The 22,505-nt window shown below is 41.4% G+C and overlaps 1 protein-coding gene across 3 annotated transcripts in view; it reads left to right on the top strand.

Moving 5' to 3' along the window:
- The window catches only part of Bckdhb (branched chain keto acid dehydrogenase E1 subunit beta), a 163,930-nt gene that overhangs the window by 57,639 nt on the left and 83,786 nt on the right, over positions 1-22,505 (top strand). For all 3 annotated transcript variants that reach the window (XM_055602547.1, XM_055602548.1, XM_055602549.1), the window contains exons 7-8: positions 1,597-1,694; positions 3,731-3,841. In XM_055602547.1, coding sequence (XP_055458522.1) covers positions 1,597-1,694; positions 3,731-3,841 — 209 coding nt within the window. The remainder of the gene's footprint in view (positions 1-1,596; positions 1,695-3,730; positions 3,842-22,505) is intronic.

The raw sequence follows: 22,505 nt of genomic DNA, 5'->3' as shown, positions 1-22,505 counted from the left end.
AAATATCAGAAAAGATCCTAAGCCAGAGTTCTGAATTTCCAAACAGAAACTGTCAACTCACATAACACAAGTAAAAAAACAACTATGGAGTAACACCTTTGAAGTGGTTGGTAGCCAGGCTTCAAGGCTGGCTGCCTAGTAGCCATTTTTAACAGGGTGATTCTGCAAAGGTGCATTAGTAGTTCTTCATGTGCGCTTCACTGAAGTAACTTTATTGGTATCAGTAAACCTGCACGGACGACCTTAGAATTTACTCTGAACACTTGCTTTTCCTTCGTTTCTTCAGCTTCCAAATCAGAGTCTACTGAGGGTGAATTTGATTAACAGAGAGTTTTGTGATATAGCTGCAAGGGAAGCTGGGATGAAAGCTTGTGTAACTCAAGAGCCTGCCTCATAAGAGGGGCAAGAGCCTCAAATGTGGATAAACCTACGAAATTGTTAGCACTGATGATTTCTGGGCAATGCATTTCAGAGACTGGGGAACAGGGGTAAGCTTGTATTTCATTTTCTTTGTTTTGCTCTTTGAATACAAAGCAGAAGTATACAGATCAGTTTATTGTAACGAGGAGGTGGGGTGAGAACAAAAGAGCAGCCATTTTCCGGGAGTACTCTTCCCGTACTGCTGCTCTCATGGAACTTCAGAGTTGCTAAGCTTGTCAGATTTGTTACATTCCTACCTAAATTTATGTGATAATTTCTTGTGCTTGATTATATAGAAAAATCATAGAATTGTTTCCCTGGGATACCAGTGGATTAGTCTTTTTTCTTTGGCCTGGTGAAACTATTTGTCTAATCTTTGTGAGGTCTGTAAGGTGTTGGCCGTTATGGGCAATATTGTTCATCGATGCCAAAGTGCAAAACTGAAACACAATGAATTTAATCCTACTGTGTTTTCTCTTATGCTCCAAGTGCTTGTAAGTTTCCTGCTTGAAAGAAAACTGGTCTGAGAACTGAATGCAGCCAAATAGGGTTTTGGCAAATTTGCTAATCATTTTTAAGCTTCCTTTAAAATTAACATCTAATTATTCTGGGTGTGCATGACACTGTCTGTGAGTGGAAGTCAGAGAATAGCATCGGCCAGGGGCTGCTCTTCTTCTACCACTATGTGGGTTTTTGTAATTGAACTCACGTTTCCAGGCAAGTCGCGGCAAGAAATTTCACATGGTGAAAACATTTTACTGGACCCAAATTTATAAGCATTTAAAAAAAGAAGTTTTATATTTATGAAAAGAGGAACAAAGTACAAGGAATCCCACCCATCGTAGTCTGTTTCCCCCTAGTCATCATTTTACCATTGTATGCTAAATTCTTATGCTTAGCCAATACTGAGGAGTTAAGCTGGACTAGAATCTGTATCATTAAAATGTTTTTTGGTTTCTGACTGCAGTCTTCCATGCTTCGGGGTAGCTGATTTATTTCACATGTTGCAAATTCATCTGTGCAGTGATTTTGCAGAGCTATGCAATAAAATTTATCATTTCACACGAGGCTTTCAACAATGAGGTCCTGTCACAGGGAGACTCTTGTATTCTTTAAGACACAAGCATCATGTGAGGAACATTAACTAACTTTTGCTTTTCTCTCTCATGTATTCAGTGGAGCAGGTCCCAGTAGAACCCTACAAGATCCCCCTGTCTCAGGCTGAAGTCATCCAGGAGGGCAGTGATGTAACTCTGGTTGCCTGGGGCACTCAGGTCTGTAATGCTGGCCGCCCGCTGAGCTCAGACTGTCTGGGGAAGCTTTGGCTTGTAATTCTGGTGTGTTCTTTACGTCTCAGATGGTGTCTTTGTGCTAATGGTGTTCATCCTCACCTCCAACTTTATTAAGGCATAGCTGACAGATAATGATTTGAGGTGGACAGCGTGATGATCTCACGCATGTATACATTGTTGAATGACCCCAATCAAGTTAATTAAGAGTTCATTGCTGCAGGGCGCACGTGCATGCGTGTATGCAGATTGAGGAGACATATGGTCTACCCTGAGCAAATATCAAGTAAATGATCCAACCTTTCTTTTTAAAGGAGGGTTTTATTTATTTTTATTTTAATTAACTTTCTTCTTTGACATACATACATACACACACATACACACACACACACACACCTCTCATCCTGTAATCCTCTCATATCTCTCGTTCATCCTTATCACTGCCTCTTTCTTTATGCCCCTCAGCCCCGTTGCTAGATTTATGACTTCCATGACCCACTTAGCTTAACCACAGGGACATCCATGTGAGCAGTGTATTGGGACTGTCCACTGGAGCCTGGTGGGGTCACCAGTCTGAAGGCAGAGGTTCCTCTTCCCCATAAATCTCTCAGGAGAAAAAGTTCCACAGTGAGATGTGGGGTCCCCTAACTGCTTCCTCCATATATGTCTGGCTGTTGATAGGCCCATTCATGTGGAGACCAAGGGCAGCTATTCACAGCTGTTCTAAGTTCATGATTTCGGTGGGGGTGTCATGCCTAGAAGATGGTGTTTTGAAGCCCTTCTCCCCATCTTCCAGCTTTTTCTGCCCCCTCTTCCACACTGTCACTGAGCCTTAGAGAAGGTGGAATGTCTTACTTAGGTCTGAGTACTCAGCTATCATGTATCCTCTACACCTTATGCAGCCATGACCGTCTTTAAACAGAGTCTTAAGGTGGCTCAGGTCGGCCCTTGAACTTGCTGTGCAGCTGATGATATGACTGAACTGATTTTCCTGCCTGTACATCCCAAGTGCTGGGATTACAAGCTCCTGCTGCCATGCCCAGGTCATGAACAACACAATTTTATTAGCTTAGTCACAGTGCTGCACATTCATTCCTTGGAATTTCCTTATCTTGTGACTTGAGGTTTGTAGTAATGCTTGCTGGATAGAAGTGAGGTGCCTGTTCAATCAGTCATAGTGAGATATTGAATGGGTGCACACAGCTGTGTCCATTAAGAACAACTTTGCAGCTCATATTGCTTTGAGATCATGCTGCATTGAGATCTTTATCATCCTACATTTTGCTCCCTCCCACTCATGCTTTGCTGGCCAAGTGTACTATCTCTCCTATGAGCCAGTGATAGAATTCGGCCTCAGCTGTGACAGCAGGGCTTGCTTTTACACACATCACACACACACACTTCCTCTTCCCCCCGTCACTCACTCTCTTTCTCTCTCTCCCTCCCCTCCTCTCTCTGAGCTGGTTGTCAGCCATCATGCATGATGCTGAGGACTGAACCCAGGTCCTTTGCAAGAGCAGCAAGTGCACTGAGCCACTTCTCCAGTTCCTCTTCTTGTTATTAAACCCAGCACTTACCTCCTAACTTTGGTGTTACTACTGTCTACTTTTTGTCTTTGGGTTATACTGACTTTGTTTTCCAGTTGTTGTTTTTTTTTTTAAGTTGTTTTGTTTACATGTAGAACTCTTGTTCTGCCATTTTTCTCTAAATGTTGGTGGTGTGTGGCCTTTCTTTCTCTATATGCTCCCTAACCATCTAGACTTTGCCTCTGACTTCATTTGCCTTCTGAGCTTTTGGAATAGATGTTTCTCTCTTTCTCCTTTGCATTTCCTTCGAACTGATTTCTAGATCTTTGTCTTTGTGACATGGTGATTAACATGCCTAAAACATATCTATGGATTCTCCCTGGAGATCAGTTCTCCAGCTGTAGACAATGTCATTATGAATCATGCTGACATTCAACTAGTCTTTCAGCTCTGAACCATTCCAGTCATTCTCTGTGTATCTTCCCTCATTTTCAGGTTCATGTCATCCGGGAGGTGGCTTCCATGGCCCAAGAAAAGCTCGGAGTGTCTTGTGAAATCATTGACCTGCGGACGATTGTGCCTTGGGATGTGGATACAGTTTGCAAGGTATCAATCTGTAGCCGTTGCACTGCTGTTTCCTTAAGGCCTTATGTCACATCTGTTGGATATTTACAAAGAACCATTTTGAAATTGTGAGTTGCATGAGCATTTTTAAACGTTTGATCTTGTAATGTGGATGGAGTAGGTGCTGTGTAAAGAGCTTGATGTTGAAACCACCAGATCCCTATAGACTGTCTTTGTCCTCCCATGGTTTTCTCTATTTAAAAATATCTCAATGTTGTCCTGTTGCCAACTCAGATTGAATTCTGTGAGAAACAGAATGGTACAAAGAGAGGATGTCAGGACCACTGGTGTCAACTGTGCAGGCAGCTAATTTCTTAACTGGTTAGGTTCAACAAGCTGGGTTTGATTTAGTGAAGTCAGTGATTTGGGTCAGTTTTAAAAGAGTTTTCTCTGTAATCCATCACATTATTACTTATTATTTAACTCTAGTTATATCACTTTGATCCTGTGTACCACAGACTGAGTGTTATGTTGTGGTATTCTGTCTACTCTGAATGATAGTTTCTGTCCTGATGTTTAGATTAGATTGCAGATGCCCTTATTACTAAGTAAATTCACATCGTTGTCTTTGAAAAATAGAGCTGAGTTCTCAGATACTTGTTTGGAACTGGTGTCCTACACACTGAGTTCTGCGTGGTGAACAGAGCGTAAGCCCTCACATCAGTGGCTGAGGAAGGTTCTGATCTCTGTCTTGTGATGATCTCATCTACTCAAGTCTAGGTAACAATTACAGGCATTTCTCCCCTTTTCTCTGTTTGTTGCTATACAAATAAACCTTGGAGTATTTTATCTTTATTAGTCTTAAAATTTAAAAATATTATTAGTTCGTTGAGAATTTTATATAATGTGTTTTGACCTTAGTCACCCCTCTAACTCTTAACTCTTCCTTGATTCACTCCCTCTCCATATCTACCCAACACAGTATTTTCTTTTTTTAATTGTTTTTTATATTTTTTTGAGATTATGTTATAATTATATCACTTCCCTTTTCCCTTTCTTTCCTTCAAATCCTCCTTTATAATCCTCCCTGCTTTCTTTCAAATTCATGGCCTCTCTTTCCATTAATTATTATTGCTTACATATATGTATATACAGATATAGTCCTTAATATATAAATACAATCTCTTCAGTCTGTTAAATGTTACTTGTATGTAGTTTTAATTGCTATGCTCTTCCTGGGGAAAGACTACTTCTACTGTTCTTGTTCCCTAGTTGTCTATAGTTCTTTGTCTTTTAGGTTGAGGCCTCTTGGAGCGCCCCCTACCTCATTAGCATGTCAGTTGTTACATTTGGTCTGTTATATTGGTGAGACTATAGGTGTAGGTAGCATCATTACCGTCATTACTGAGAGACACAATCTCATAGCAAACTCCCCGTTCCTCTGGCTCTTAAAATCTTTCTGCTCCCTCTTCCACAATGTTCCCTGAATCTTAGGTGTGGGTGTTGTTTTGTAGCTGCATTTATGGCACTGGGCTCCACAACTCTGCATTTTGATTGGTTGTTGTTTTCTGCAGTGCTCTTTAACTGTTGTAAAGAGTAAGGACTACATTTATCTCTGTGTGTAAGAGCTGATATTTAGAATGTAGCGAGGGGTTGTGCTGGCTTAGTAAAGAGGCAGTTGTAGGTTCTCCTCCAAGATCCATGACTTCACTAGCCCTGGGTAGTTGGCTAGGTTTCCAGAACCAAGCATGATTTCCTTTTTTATTGAGTGGGCCTTAAGTCCAATTAGAAAAGCTATTGGTTATTGCCAAGGTATGTGCGCCTGTACTACACCCTTAGGGCCATTGTTCTGTGCTGACTGTCGTGGCTCATAGGCATCATAGCTGTGTAGACTGTGGGCTGCTTTTCTCCACTGGGAGATTGCATGGTGCCTCCTGGTATCGTGAATGTTAGTCTTCAGGGAGAAGACAGTCTGGTCATTTTCAGCTCGGGGGCCTCTGGCCCCTGGTTTTAAAGTATATGGTGTCTTTAGCAATAGGGGCTTATTATCTTCCACCTCTTTGGGGGAAACCAATGGCAGTGGGAGTAGCCTGTAATGCTTTGGGAATCTCTCGGACAACCTGGCCAATGACTCAGAAGAGGGCTTCTCACGTCTGGTAGTAGGCTTTTTTGTTAGATGGATTTTGGATCTTGGAAGGAGAGTTTTCAGCACAGATGAGAAATTTCATTTAAACTATATGTATATTTATACACAGACTTATGTGTATTAAAGTTTTAAAAAACATTTTAGGTTGTTAATAGTCTGATTTCTTATGACTTTTTCTGGCTCCACTTCTTTTATAAAGAACAAACAGTAAAGCCACATCTGCCTAGGATTTTCTTGATATATGGTTACTTGAAATGAACTCAGTTCCTAACTCAGTTAATGACAATGAAGGTTTTCTAATTCTTTATTTACTAATTTTAAACAATTTTGTATCTTTACAGAAATTTTATCTAGAATTTGTTCATAAAGCTGTTAGGATTATTTAATCTGCTTATATTTATTTAATTGCTTCTATGTGAGTTTACATCTATCATCCACTGTCTTTTTTTTTCTGACCCCAGCTGTTTTTTGTACATATTTCATTTGTTCTTTTGGGTTGACCAGCTATTTATAATTTGCAGTTTTTACTAGCTTGCTAGCTCTGCAGTCTTTCACTATCATTTCACTCGAGATTATAACATACTCCTGGTTATCATAACAAACATGATATGCTTCACGTATAATCTCGAAACTGGACAGTTGCGTTCTTGCCATAAACTAAAACTTCCTTAATCCTAAGAGTTTATTTGCTACACTCCCGTGCTGTGATTCCCTGGGCAACATTCAGAACTCTGCTGTGCATTCCAGAGGACATATAGTGAGTGGGTACACTCACATGTACCCGCATACTCTCAGACATACATGCTAACACATATACACACATATTCTTTCACACAAACATACACTCAAACATTAACTCCCATGCATGCCCATGCACTCAGGCAAACACACACGCATTCAGTCACACACATAGACACATAAAGTAATATGTTTCCACACATTCAATCACACACGTCCATGCATATACTAATATATAAATCACACATGCAGTCATACACATATACACAAATACGGTCACTCACACTCACAAATACACACATACACGCAGACATAAACATATACATATATGTTAGACACATACGCTCAGACATACATGCTACCACACATCCACTTATGCAAACACAATTATACATATATACTCAGACACATACCTATACACACAGTTACACACACACTTTGTCTTGCACTCGCTTACTCATACACTCACACACACACACACACTCACTCTCACACACACACTCACTTTATAAACGATGTGCCAGGGCTAAGCAGACAATAGAAAGCCTCAGCTTTCCCAGAATCACTTTCCTGTGGCAGCTGCTGAGGCATGTGTTGCATATATTGCTTTTACCTTTAATGGCATTTCCTGATCGAGCACACCAAAACACGAGTGTAACAGATAATGATGGAAGCTTAGGAATCCAGTTTGACCTCTGACAAAACACAGCTTCTAAGAAATATGACTACATTTCGATATCTATAAAATTCATAAAGATGAGGGGTATCTTGACTTGAATTAAGCAAAACCAAAACCAAAAATCAACCAAAGCTTTTTGCTTGATTATAGGGTCCTCATCTTTCAAATCACCCGTAGTTCTGGAGTGTCTGGAGTTGATTCCTCAGGGGTTAAGAACACTTGCTGTTCTTGCACAGGACTTAAGTTTGGTTTCCAGGGCATGATGGCTCAAAATTACCCGTAACTCCAGTTATGGGTGATTGGACTCCCTTTTCTGGCCTCTGTGGATACCAAGCACATATACATACATGCATAACACTCACAAAATAAAAATCAATAAATCATCTGTAATTCCTTGGGTAAAAGGCTACGTATTGAAAACGTTCCCTTTTGATATTGTAAAAGGAAAACAGGGGCTGCACCAAGGTAAGTAGTGAAGGGAGTCACAGACAGACCCACAGTCATCAAGGATTGCCAGCTGGCTTCTGTCGAACTGGAGGGCCATCAACCAGAAAATAAGCATGATGAAAGCGGCCCAACACAAAACCAAGATAATGACTCTTAACAAGACAGAGGCCTCGTTCAGCAGGAAACTCTGCTCTTGTCTTTTATCTTCCTGAGGTGAATGGAGCCTTAAGGACATAGGCTCTGCAATCTAGGATCACACACAGAAGCAACTAGGACATCTAATAAAGGGAGGTAAAACCAAATTGATAGAAGTATCAATATTTTCCTTTTCTTCCTCTGCCTGCCTCTTTGATTTCATGATGCTCATTTGGTATGTTATTATATTTGTGTTTTGCTCTAAGGGGCTATAAATCCTTTTTGAGTGTAGAAGGTATAAATACAGTTGAATAAAATGCAAAAAATAATTTACCCAATTAAATATCAGAACACAGACTTCATCCCAACCCCAATCACACCAAGATAAAAATCTCCTATCTTCTTGAGAAAGTACCACCCACACTAAAAATACAAGCCCAATTGGGAAAGACTGTATTGCCAACAAGATGGTAGCTGTAGTTTAGCTAGGCTTTGACAAACTATGTAAGGGTTTAATATACTGTTAGAAGTACTTGTAACCAAGTCAGGTGTTTGACTGATGTCAAGTGGGTTTACAAAACCCTTACTAGTCTCAGATCTACAAAATCACATCACATCCTTCTTCCAAGAGCATCTTGATCTGCACTTTCATTACAGTATATCTGCATTATTTTCTTTTTTTTTTGAATTTTATTTTTTTCTTATCAGTTACATTTTATTAACTCTGTATCCCAGCCGTGTCCTGATCCCTCATTCCCTCCCAGTCCCTCCCTCCCTCCCTCATCTCCACCACGCCCCTTTCCAAGTCCACTGATAGGGGGGACCTCCTCCCCATTCATCTGATCCTGTTTTATCAGTATTTTCTTATGAATTTCCTAAGAACTAGTCTGTAAAAGCTACGAGGAAACCAGCATTGGGAGACGGCTATTATTCTGCTAAATGGACATAATATTACCCTGCCCTGTAGTGATTTATTGTTATACCCATAGATTAATGCATCTCTCAACCTTCATCAGAGAAGTGTCTATTTACAGTAGAAAACAATGAACACAGAGAGCCACCGTTGGCCAAAGTTCAGAGATTAAGAGGCTACAGGATGTTTTGCATTAAATAGAAGATATATATGGACCCCACTTCAAGCCTCAGGGGTAATTGCAGAAAAGGGGACAGGGAGAGTATAAGAGCCAGAGGGTATGGAGGGCTACAAGGAAACATCCCTGGACACAGCAGGGCAGTTGTATGTAAGAACTTACAATGGTTCTGACTGTGCACAAAACCTGTGCAAGCTCAGTCCACTACAAATCCAAAATGGAGCGGGGAGTAAAACATGCAGCCCCATCTCTGGCAATGGAGCTACTGGCAGGTGTGAGCCTCTGGGAGAGGGAAGGAAGGTCACTTTTCCCTACAAGCGTAGCTCCTGGTAAGCTGACGGCACTCCAGTGGAAGGCCGTGCATCCAAGAATATTTGGGCAGTACAAACTGGTCTTGATGGGTTTAAATTTTTTTTTTCCGTGCTTGGTTTTTATGGTTTTGCTTTTTAATTTTAATTTTTATGTTGTTTTCACTGTGCGTTTTTGCCTAGATATGCTCGAGACACGTGCTATGGTATTTTCTCATAAAACAAGCCCATATTTTACTGTTCAGACCTCGTTCTATCAGGCTGTGCTTTGGCTGCCTTTCCTCCTCTCTCATTTCCTAGTCTGCAATGCAAGTGTGTCACTGCCATGGAATTTTTAGCTGGTGGTCAGTTGTCTTTAGTAGGGCCTGCTTTCCCATGCCCGAGTTGATTGGCTTCCATTCTTCAGAAACCCTGTTGTGTGTTCAATCAGGGCTTTTCTCTTTCGAATACTATCTGGTTCTAGACAGCGTCAGAGCTTCCATTGGTCCCCCACCTCTGCCCCAAAGCAATGTGTACTGGTTGATTTTGTGTATCACCCTGACACAAGCTCCTGGTCACAGAGGAAGGAGCCTCAGTTGAGGAAATGCCTCCATGAGATCTAGCTGTTAGGTGATCAGTGGGGGAGGGCCGGGTCAATTACAGGTGGAGCCATCCCTGGGCTCTAGAAGAAAGCAGGCTGAGCAAGCCGGTAAACAGCACCCCTCCATGGCCTCTGCATCTGCTCTTGCTTCCAGGTTCAGCCCTGCTTGAGTTCCTGTCCTTCCTGACTTTTCCAATGATGGACTGTGATCTGGAAGTGTAAGCCAAATAAACCCTTTCCTCCCTAACTTGCTTTTTGGTTATGGTGTTTTGTTGCAGTAATAGTAACCCTGACTAAGACACAGTGTTTTATTTTTCTTAAGATGTAAAAAAAAAAAAAAAAAATTAACAAAATCACAAAAAGATTCAGATTTTAGTTTTTCCATTTTGCTGCCTTTCTTCTTTAGCACCCCCTCTCACCCTTTCCGTTCCGTTGAGTATCAGTTATGTGGCTGCCTCTGGCTGTCCACATGTGGGAGCAGTTGTTCTGTGGCTTCATGTCAGGGCACCTATAGCTAGGTGTGTTTTGGAGCTAAGTGATAACTGGAGTCAGGCAATGTGAAGTAACTCAGTTGTGAAATGGAGGATGACTTAAATCAGCTGTCCCTGGTGTAACATTGTCCCTCCTTTCCTTTCTGGACAGCCATTTAATTTCTTTCCATAAAATGCTCTACTGGAACAGTGCATAAAAACCAGACATGTGATAGCTGGCAGGGTAGTTTGGCAAGGGAAATTTCTGAGAACAGAGAGGTCTCAGTAAGAAAAAGGGAGGATATGGGATTGCAGCCTTGACAACTGGCTAGGGGTAGTTCTGCACACATTGAAAAGGACCAAGATTGCCCAACCTTCCCTTTGTATATAGGCGGATCAGTGCATTTTAATAGAACGAACTGTATGTATTGAAGACTCATCAATTAGGTTAGAAACCTAACACTAACTCTGCCACCTTGGAAAACAATGCAACCAGTCTTGATGAGACCTGATAGGCAAGGGTCAGATGGAAGGGGAGGAGGTCCTCCTGTATCAGTGGATAAGGGGAGGGACATAGGGGGAGAAGAGGGTGGGAGGTTGGGATAGGGAGGAGACAAAGGAAGGGGCTACAGCGAGGATACAAAGTGAATAATTATAATAAATAATAAAAATTAAACAAATTACAAAAAAAAAGTTTTCATTGGGTTGGTTTAGATCACCATTGGTGCCATTTTAAAAATTAAGGTTGCTGCCCTGAGCGGAGTAGTACATGATATTGGTGCTTTGTAATGCTTGGATGTATAGTCTGTTCTTGGGGAGCTGGGGGCTTTTCTCCCAGGAGTCTCTGGTGGACAAGCACTGCTCATTGGTTTATATGCATTAACGAAAAAAAAATCAGCCTTTTGGACTTAATTTGGACTTAATATAGCTACTGAAAGCTACACATTTTGCTTGGGGCTATGTGTGTGCAACAGAGAGGCAATAAGGTATAGAGAGAAAGGGAGAAAGAGGGGATAGAGAAAGAGTGAAAGACAGAGGGAGAGTAGAGGGAGAAAAGAAGGGAAAGATGATCGCACTGAGAATGACTGTGTTCACAGAATCTGCATGGGTGGATGGTGGGATGGCTAGTAACTGACCGTAGCCACTAGAGGCTCCTCTTAGGCAGAGTTTTAGGGTGACTGTATGGAACCACTGGGTTCCATAGTGGGGTCTGATTTGTCATTGATATATATGTATATCTATGTTTACATTGTAGTTCCAAGTAAGTATTGTCAATAGTTTTATGTGTTTTATGCCAAAACTTACGTGTTTTATTAATCTGCATATTAGTGGATGGATGCCCAACTAGATTGAAGTCAACTAGTAAGGAATCTCATCTCTAAAAAACGCTGAGTAAAAAGTTGTAGTTGAAGTGTAACTGTGAAATAATGTGTCATCGACAACGCAGAGACATTCAGGTTTGTAGTTATTATTTACATAAAGTGTTCTGTTTAACTGTTTATTGGCTTACTCTTCTGATCATAAACCCCATGGAAAAGGCATTTTAGGCTGTTTGTTGAAATTTGTTTTCTTTTCCTTTTTCATAGTAAAGCTACTGTGGAAGTGAATGTGGAAAAATTATTTAATAAATGGGTTTGGACTTACCTGGGATTTGCTATCTTTCTTTAGGTGTAGGGACACTGGTTCTTGGGTTTATCTGGAGTTGACTGGGAGGTGGTTTGCCTTACAGAGAAGTTGATCAGGGCTTTCTGTCCCTATCTCACAGAGCAGTTGGTTGCTCAGGCCTAGAACAGTAAAGTGATGATGGGTTGGGACTTGGTCTTATTTTTCAGGTCATCTTTCCTGTGCTTGTGTCTGTCATGGTGATGTCCAGTTGGTTGAGGTGCTGATGGGAGCAGGGTTCACTCTCTTGTATGCTGTCTTGTAAGCTGCTTCACTCAGTACCCTACCTGTGGCCCTGTGGCCAGCCAGGTGTTTCTAGGTCCCTCAAGGCAGGGACTTGTGTATTTGCTTGTTTGCCAGATTGTACTAGCCATGAAGAGTCTCTAAAGCTATTTTGTTTGTTTATTTAGTATGTGCATATGCATGACAGTAGGTTTGTGTGAGTGAATACCACGACAATTTGTGATGGGTACCAGGAGTTGAACCCAGGTCATTAGGCTTGACTGCAAATGACTTTACATGGAGCCATCTTGCTGGCCCCCATGAAGAGTATGTACAATATAGTAGATGCTCATTGCATAGTCACTAATGAGCTCTTTGAATTTCAAAACAACCTATCATATTTGACCTTTGAATGAAAGAAAGTACAGGAACTGATACTTTCCATGGGGAGTAAAAAGCACTGAGCATGTGATGCCTGCCGCTGCTCTATTTTCAGTCTGACTTTTGGTTCAGATTTAGAGGTGTTTCAGAAAACAGCTCTAGGCTTCATCCTTATCTTGTGTAATATATTCTGCATTATAGGATGTAGTAGCAGCATAATTCCTGGTGAGAGGTAAATGAAAATGGTTAAAATTACACCTTGCGCACATCCTCTTTAACATTCTCAACAGTTCTAATTAGACACCATTGTCTATTTTATAGGTGAGAAAATTGAGTTTGGGAAAGATGGCAAGGGAGGTTGAATGGGAAGGCTGATAGCTCAGGAAGGGCCCGCTGCCTCTCTGGCAGCTGGCTTTGACCGGCCTTCTCTGTTCTCACACAGCATACAGCTTCCCAGGCAAAGATTGAACAGATGTTTTACATAGTTTTGAGATGTGATGAAATGACTGATTTGTGATGATTTGTGTGCACCTGGAAAGCATAGAGGATATTGGCAATAGAAATAGGTCAACGGAGAGCGTAAAGCTTCCATTTGTGTTTCGTGTTGAACTTTTTTTTTTTTCCTTGATTTAACCCTTTCTGTTTCAGTGTATGGTAAGAATTACCGTTCCTGTTTTAGGGAGAGGGAAATTGAGTGTCAGGAAGATGAGAGACTTCTGAGTCGCTGGGCTAGGAAGTGTGTCCATCGTAGTTCATCTGCAGGCCTGACACATCATAGATCACTGATGCCTCATGTTAGGACCCTTTTTAAGATAAAATTATTTTATGATTTGAAAATGTTCACTTGAGAGTTTTACTCCTGTCTGCTGAATTTCAGCTTAGAACATATTTTATAAGATTCCTAGGCCTTTCCTCCATATTTACTCACTTGTATAATGCTTCTAAAATATATGACAGAAATACTGCCTCGATTCGCTTAACTAACATGATTTCTTTTATTTGAAATTCTATATTTTCTTTTTATATCGTCTTGGAGAGAAGAAAATTATGTAACTATATTTTTCTGTTTCTACTCTTTAGTATATTTTGGAAGTGCTCGTTTACATATTTAACTTTGATTCAAGAGTTTCATTTCACTTAGACTATTTGCTGTTCTGTACTGAGTAGCAATGGAAAGAAAGAGATTCACCACATCATCTCCTGTGATCTTAGAAATCTCCCACTTCATGTGAAAGTGCTCAGAGGTTCTTAGAAAGAAGTGATCTATGTTCTTAGAAAGAAGCCTATCATGTCATGTAATCGTGACAGAGGTCACTGGCCTGTGTTCCTAGAAATCTACCCTTACATGAGATAATATAACTGGTCACCTCCCTGTGTTCTTCATTTAGCATTTTAGGTGTAACGCAAGACATGTAGATTAAAATAAAGTTATTTATTATTGCTATTATTAATTATTTGTGTATGCTTGTGTGCACTTATGAAATAGCACATTCCGTGGTCAAAGGTCAGCCTTGTGGAGCGGGTTCTCTCCTTCCACATTTGTGCAAGTTCTGGGATTGAACTCCCGTCCTGAACATCGAGTGCCTTTCCCTGCTGAGCCATCCTGTAGGCCCAATAAATCTAAGTATTGACCTTTCATTCTTCTCTTGATGGCCATTTAGCTCACTCTCATCCCCTGCACCTGCACTTGCACCACCTAAAGCAGCACTTAAGCTGTCACAGGGAAGATTTTCTCACCTTTTCCTATTACAGTAACACCCCAGGTTTTCCGTGATGATTTAGCCTAGTAGTTATGAAACGTTTCTAAGAGGATTTTCTTTTAAATTTACTTTTACTGTTGTTATTATTTTTTTTTTTTAATTTTTAAAATGGTTTCTCAAATTTCTTCTGCCATCAGGTGCCCCTCGTCAGTCACGCCCTTCCAGGCAGTCCTTCCATATACATACACTCCTATACATTCTTGCACAGCCATTTCTTTCTGAAACTTGGCTTGTCTCTTAGTGTATCATTCCTTTATTGCTTGTCACCATTTTCTGTATTTTTGATGATGTCGTATGTCCTGGTTGGATTTTTTTTTTTTTTTTTTTTCCTGTCTCCATACAAGCTGGAGTTATCTGGGAAGTTAACCTCAGTTGAAAAAGTGCCTCCATCAGACTAGTTCATAGGGAAGGCTGTGGGTCTTTTGTTGACCAATGAAGGAAGTGGAGGAGGCCAGGCCACTGTGGGAGGTGTTTTCCCTCGGTACGTGTACCGAACTCGTTAAGAAAGCAGTCTGAGCAAGGCCTGAGGTAGGAGCAGTATTCCTCCATGGCCTCTGTTTCCGTTCCTCTGTCCAGGTCTCTGCCTTGACTGTCCTCGGTGATGGACTGTTACCCGGAAGTGTAAGATGCAGTCAGCCCTTTCCTCCCCACGTTGCTTTTGCTCATAGTGTTTAACACAGCATCAGAAACCCAACGTAGGGCATCATGGTGGCATCACGTCATTATTGCTGTGTTCGCACTGTCGCTGTCGTTCCCCCTTTTTGTCAGTGTGGCCGTGGATAGAAAAATTAAAGTTATACAAAATATATTGCACAGTGGAGCTTACAACGCAAAGCCCTGTTTTTTTTTCCCCCTTCCTGTCCTGGCTCTCTGAGCACAGCTACTGTTACCGACTTCTCTATTTTGCTCTTTTGATGGCTATCACCGACATGCTGGGCAACTCTTTCCTGTGTAACACAACAAAAAATTCCTGAAAAATTCTGGGTTTCCCACCAGTGTTCACTAGGAATAACAGGGTTCGTATGTGGGGGAAACAACAAACAAATAAACAAACAAACCAAAAACAAACCAAAACAAAACTAGGTTGGACAGGCCAGAATGTGGGCTTTTTGTGTTATGGAGCGAAGGGTAAAATGCATTTGAGCTGGGGGAACCATGTAATAAACACTTCTCAAACAGGGCTGAGTGTTTCAAAATGGGGCTGCTAGAGCCAAGCAGATGGATACAGTGCCGCTCCAGAGCCTGAGTCAGCACACTGGCTGTGGTTCATGGTTTACTTTGCCTCGTAGCGGCCTGACATTAATGTGTTGGGTCAAACTGCATGGTGCCTACGTGGGTTCATCAGTTGCTCCCCCTTTTGATCCTCTGAAAAGTGTATTTCAGATGAGTGCCAGGAAAATGGACCCTCCTTGCAGAGTCCCTTCATCCCGGCGGCTCATGCCTAATAAGGTTTGATGGCCAAGGCCTGGGTTATACATCGTGGAGATTGAGAAACATAATTTCCTTCAGATTTTTTACCTTTGCATGTGTATATTTAGTAGTCAAGGAAACTAGTAAACTTTGGAAAGTGCATTAAAAAGTTTGTCAAGGGTAAGAGAGATCCAGCGCACTTGAACATGAACCCTCATAGAAGCATACGCCAGCGTGCGAGTGTCTGTCAGCGTCTGTGCCATCTTTTGATTTGTCAGTTTTAAACTTTTTTTCACCACCATGGCTATGTAGCTGCCTTTTGTGGTTGCTGCCGCTGCTGCTGCTGTAAGCAGATACCTGATGGAAACAGCTTATTCATGGTGGATCATGGTTTGAAGGGAGGCAGCCCCTCCCGAGGAGGAAAACATGGCAACTGGTGCCTCCATGGCAGTGAAAGCCCAAGACCACTTCCTCATGTCTCAGTGGATCAGAGAACAGTGGGATAGGAAAGGGGCTCAGGTCGCTCTCCCTTTCCCTTCTCATTCAGTCTGGATGCTGGCTGTGGGATGGTGCCTCCGGCCTCTGACCTTCTAATCAGGTCTTCCCTCGCTCACTCAGTTCTCTCCAGAAAAACCCTTACAAATGCACCGGGAGGTGTGTCTCTGTGATACTCTACCGTCTTTCTCAGTTGCGCCCAGCTGAAGTGGACCACAGTGCCAGTTTAACTTGCTGCCGTCCCTGCTGACTTCACCAGTCTTCCTGAGCAGGCGCCTCTGCCGATTACCTTTTGGTTTTAAAATATTTGTTTCAGATGCTAAGTCTTGTATCACGAAATGTCAATCGTCCCCCGCCCCTTGCCCTTTGTTCTCGGGACAGAGTCTTACAGAGCCTGGAACTCAGGGTGGTCCTCCTGTCTTGGCTTCCCACGTGCAAGGATTGCGGGTGTGAGCCACCGTGCCTGACCCTCAACATCTCTTGGTCTCTCGTCACATCAGAAGATGATGCCAATGCTCTGCTGGACGCCACCTCTTTGTCCTCATGTCCATTTCCCATTTTCTGCCCCCTGTTCAGTTTTGCACTGTGAGACTTGTAACATTGCATCCTGTTGCTTAATCTTAAGTAATTCCATTTTATACACTTGATGTATAGATTGATTATAGAGGAGAACCAGTAGTTGTTCTAGCTATTATTATGATACTGTAAATATTCTTCACCATTGAGATGGTGCCAGCAGTGTCTCTGCTCTTGGACCCCTTAAAGGAGATGTTCTTGCCTGACCAATTACACAGTTAGCTTTTCAAAGAGCATGTCATTCATCTGACCCTGTGGGCCACTGCATTCATTTAACTCCTTTTCGATTTTAGGGGAGTTTTTGATTACTTATCCTATTTTACCTTTAAAAAGTCTAACAAATCTTTTAGTGGTCTTGAAGATCCTCTTGAAGGTCTACTCAGAATCCTGACCCCACCCTCCAGAGATCTGCTTCTCTCGCCCTGATCACCTTGCTCTAGAAATTCTGTGGAAGTCTCTAGCTTGTCTCCTCTGTCTGTCCCTGCCCTGGCTTCTCCCTCACAGTGCTGGGCCTTCTAACGGACAGATCCGTTTAAGTACAGCGCATGCATAGGGTGTCTGGATGCTTCCCAACACACTGTCTCCCCACTTGCACCGGGTCTGACTAGCTCCTGAGCAACCTTCTCATACTTCAAAGATAGTTTCGTTCTGTCCTTGTTTCATATTGTGAAAAGAAAACACACACACAGAGAAATCATTTACAAAAAGTTTTCAGTTCTTTCTTTGAACATTTTAAATTTCAGCAACCAAATCTTTCCCTCCACTCTATTGTCTTCCTAGGGCATTGAATGATTATTCAATTTAAGTTTTTGCAAAGGCATGTTCTATAAATTATACTTTTTCAGTCCATTTTTGGTTTGTTTTTTTTTGTTGTTGTTGTTGTCATTGGTTATTCTGGGCACCTAACTGGTGTGTCTTCCTGGCATATGCACCTCTCTCTCTCCATGATCTTTCCCTTAGGGAGAATACTCTGGTTTGTGCTTGGAGTGAACCTATGCTTTGGGGTGATAGATGAAAAGCCCTTCAGCACTCGGGAGGGTCTGCTTGATATTCCGATGGAGTGGTCTTTGTTTTTGCAGGATAACTTCATCTTTGTCAACAATTTTGAATAACTATCAGAAATTGGCTTCTTTGGATTGTCTCTGGAATCAGGCCTTTAGTAGGGAAAAGTGGGGCCATTGATAGAGTTGTTCTCTTAATTTTTGTTATTTTCATTGTTAAACATTTTTTTTTTCCCTTGGGGGAGGGACAGTTCTTGCTATGTGGCTCTAGCTGCTTTTGAGCTGTCCTCCTATCTTAGGCTCCCGTGTTTTGGAAGTCAGGGCTGTACCACTCCACTTGGTTTCATTTCTTTCCAAAATTAAACTTAACTTCAACTGATCCACAAACATACAATTTGAACAGATCAGTGAGGTAATATTCTCAGGTTTTGCACCCACCTTCTTCATCTGCTGATGAGCTTGCTTAAGCATTAACTTCTTCTACCCCAGCCTCTCTCCTGTCTCTGGAATTGTGTTTCCTCTCCTCTTGTTTACATTTTTATCATTGCTTCAGTCTCTTGTGACTAATGATCACTCCATCTGGCAAGTGTGTTGTTACTGTCAGGGTCCCACCTGCCCTTTGCTCTCATTTCCTGTCAAAGGCAGATCTACTCTGTCTCCTTGAGCTGGAAGGTTCTCTTACATGGTTTCTCATTTCTTAACAGGAAGCTTCATGGCTTGTATATTTTGGTCTATGTGATCTTTTTTCACTAACATTTTATTTATCTTAATATTTTTTTGTGATTTTTTTTTCCAGAAACTCTAGCTTGGTATTATATTCTACAAGTAAGTCAGGTTTTATACCTTCTAATATATTAGCTATATTGCCTTACTTATCTGGAGCTAGAAAGTTCAGACCTGAACTGACCAAATTCTTAGTCAGAGAAAATGAAAAATATTAACTTTTAACATAAGTTTATTGAAAAAAAAAATCAGAAGTTCCCAGCACAGTATTTGTTTTAAAGCAAAGAATATGGTACTCACAATAAACACCCTATTGCACTCTTTTACAAGTAGCTACACCTTAGAGTTAATGATAGGTAGCAGGGTAAAGTTGTCTTTCTTAGAAAGTAAATCCTTCACAGGGAACTTTCAAAGGTTAGGTAGCCATGGTCATGGATCATCAGTGGGCAGCAAGCTTAGTGTTATGCCATTCGTAATACTGTACCGGATAATGATGTCACGGGTAATACTGCTACTCTATGAAGCCTTCCTTGAAGATTTAGGGAGACCATCACTGATGGGGAGCCAGTCATGGTGGGATACTGGGCCCGATCTGGGTGACACAGGTTCTGACTGCAGGAAGGAGTCTGGTAATTGGTGACTATGTAGAAGAAGCTGACTGCTTGATTTGTTTTGACCTTTTAAAAGTCTCTGTAAGAGTTGCATTGTAGATATTTTTAAAAAAATATATTTTCTTTAAAATGAATATTATTTACTTATTCCTAGTTTGGGCTTACTTTCTCACCCAGTTTCTTGGCCCCCTCTCCATCACCATGTAAACCTTTCCACTTCCTGCCACATTGTAGCACACATGTCCTACTGTCTTTCTCCCCCTTGAAGCCTCATTTCTGCTCCTACGGGTCCCTTTCTTGGCTTCTGGAGGCAGATTCTTAATGTAAAACTCCAGACTCTACAATTTGGAAATACTTAACAGAAGTATGCAGGGAAGTGCTTTTTCTTTTTTTCTCAATGTAAATAAATTTTATCCATTAAGAGACTTTAAATCGTTTGGAATTGCCAACAAAATAAAACAGAACAAAATGAAACAAAAAAAAAATTGAAATAAAACAAATTGTCTTTTGTCGTTAGGAGACCTCTTTATAAACAGGAGAAACTTGCTGGTAGAGTCTTTTCTCCTTCTAAAATTGTATGACGTTAGGGAAAACTATTCATTAGCTTTTTGAAATAGAATTATTATATTTTAGCATGATATAGAAAAATCAAAGGATACAGACGAGATACGAAGCTCTCCATTTACTTTTATTTTACGCAGTTTATCTTTTCTATTTGTAGCTTAACACTTAATTAGACCTTCTTTTCGTTTGGTTCCTTGGAATGTCTTATCATTCCCTAAACACAATCAGTAACAAGTTATTTTTCCACTGCTTTAGGTAGATCGTACCCTCTAACCAGGTGGCGTAGCATCTTCCCAATGTTATCTCTGTCATCTGCTCGTTTCATTTTTCTCTTCGGCTAGCCTGAAGCTCTCATTGAAAGCATGTCTCTTGTGAGACCGACCAGTCAGTGGCTCTTCTCTCTTGCTCACCTAAGCCAGCTTCATTCATTCATTTATTCATTCATTTATTTATTTATTTTACATCACTGTCATATTGGACCCCATCAAGACTTTCCTGCCATCCATCAGTTAGCGACGGAATATTTTCACGTTCCCCAAACTTGACATGTTAAATTCCTCACACACACTGTTGTAGGCGGGAACTAGTTAGGTCATAACGGTGGGCTTCTTATGGAGGATTAACACCTTTTTTAAGGGAGCCCAGGGACCTCCCTGGTTTCCCACCATGAAAGGCTAGAAAATGACAGTATGTAATGAGGAAAAGAGGGTATTCCCCATGTCCTGACCGTAGTGTTCTCCAAACCACCAGTAATAAATTTGTTACCTGTGTTTTAAAATTTTTATTATTATTTTATAGACATGGTCTTATTATGTAGTCTTAGGCTGTCTGGGAACTCACAGAGATCTTCCCGTCCCTGCTTCCTGATTGCCGTCATTAGCAACGTGTGCCACCATGCCTGACAGGTGATTTTTCTTGACCAAACGATCACTTGCATTTCTCTTGTAGTTCCAGTGCGTTCAGTGTTTGAGGTGGCCTGCAAGACAGAACGCAAAACCTGTGGTATGCTTGGTCCCCTATTGTCGGTTGTCTGCCTACTCCTATCATGGCCCGATTTTTCTCCACGCATAAGGTAGAGTTCATCTGTGTCAGGCTGTTTCCCCGACCCCACCCCCACCCCACGGCAAGATTATATCGTATCAAAATTCCTCGTCACAGCTGTGGTCAAATCGAAGGCTACAGATAATGGGGTTCTTTACCTCCTGTTTTATACAAGTGGTCTCTCTTTTTGCAGTTACATGCCTTGTATCCTTAACCCTTTCTTTGCTAGGTATATCATTCACCAACCATAATGAGCCTCCTGCTATTTCTCCAGTGTTGTAGATAGCATAACTACATTTTAAAAAAGGGAAGTCCACATTCTTTCTGGGTGGAGTGGAGATTTGATGAGTCTTGGAAAGCACAGCTGACAGGTTTTCTCCTCTGGGCACTATCTCCTGATTGGCTTTCTATTGTCATCCAGCTTATATTTGGCCTGACATCCCATTTTGTCCCCAGGCTCCTCGAATCTAGCTTCACGGAAGCAGGTTATCCTGCGTGTGTTGTGGTTTCTGATCTGCTCATCCATTTCATTTCTCCTACTCTGTGTGTCGTCTCCGTGTCCTTCACAACCAGCACAGTAGCAACAGGCAGTGCATGTGGAATACATTTGTTTGTTGTGTTTTTGAGACAGGCTTGCTCTGGCTGGTCTGGAGCCCACTGAGTAGGCTAGGCTGACAGTGAACCTTGGTGATCGATCCTTCTGCCTCTGCCACCACGCCCAGCTCAAAAAACTGTTTTCTTTTTCCATGATATTTAAACTTTCTATTTATCCAGAGATGAGGTTTCTTAGAGTCTTGGTTTCCTAGCATTTGGCAACGAATTTTGAAGAAGATAGGAAAAAAAGCTTTCTAGTTACTTTGAAGTAGTTGTGGTAGAACCCTTGCCTCAGAGTACACACACTCATTCTGCAGGGGAGGGAAGCATTCCCTGATCTTGCTCCACCAGCTTATGCTGTATACAGAATCCTAGCCAACGTCCATGCTTGGCGTGTGTGTTAGATTGAAAGCAACACGTAAGAAGATGGGAGAACATTCTGCTGGCAACAGTAGGGTATTGGAAGGACCCAGGACTAATGTATCGATAGCTAATGACGGTAGGAAGTGTTGGAGTGAGACCTTATAGGAAAAAGGATGTATATGTCATTGTTTTTACATGCTTTAAAACCACAGCCATTTGTCTTCATTGAATGCAGAATGAAAGCAGACACCCACTTTGCCACCGTGGCATTATACCTGATGTTTTGAATACATCCTCACCACAAAGAGGTTTCTGTCTCTCCTGTGAGGTGTGGATGACAGGTAAGGGTATGAGTAGGGGGTAAAGTGTTAAGAATGTTGCCTAATTCAGTCCCTCTCCTCCATGGTGTTACATAAATAGGTTTTTCTGGGTTCCTGCAGGGCACTGCTGTATTGCTTCTGATCATTTGTTTTCCTTTGGTTGTGACAGTCTTAATGATGTCATTAACTGATGCTTGTTAGGGTATTTTAAAAATTAGTTTTATTTATTTATTTTTTTGCATCAGATTTAGAAAGTAATAAAATGACCCTTTCCCTTGGCTCTTATTTTTACCCCACCTTGTGATGCCTGAGCATTTCATGCATGCATATGATGTCTTGATCAAATTACCCCCCCCTTTTTTTTTTCTTTGTTTCCTCTCTTAACTGCC

This window comes from Psammomys obesus, unplaced genomic scaffold, assembly GCF_907164565.1.
Source record: "Psammomys obesus unplaced genomic scaffold, mPsaObe1.curated_primary_1811, whole genome shotgun sequence".
Lineage (NCBI taxonomy): Eukaryota > Metazoa > Chordata > Mammalia > Rodentia > Muridae > Psammomys > Psammomys obesus.
The sequence above is the reverse complement of the archived record's forward strand: the minus strand, read 5'-3'. Positions and strand labels throughout refer to the sequence as shown.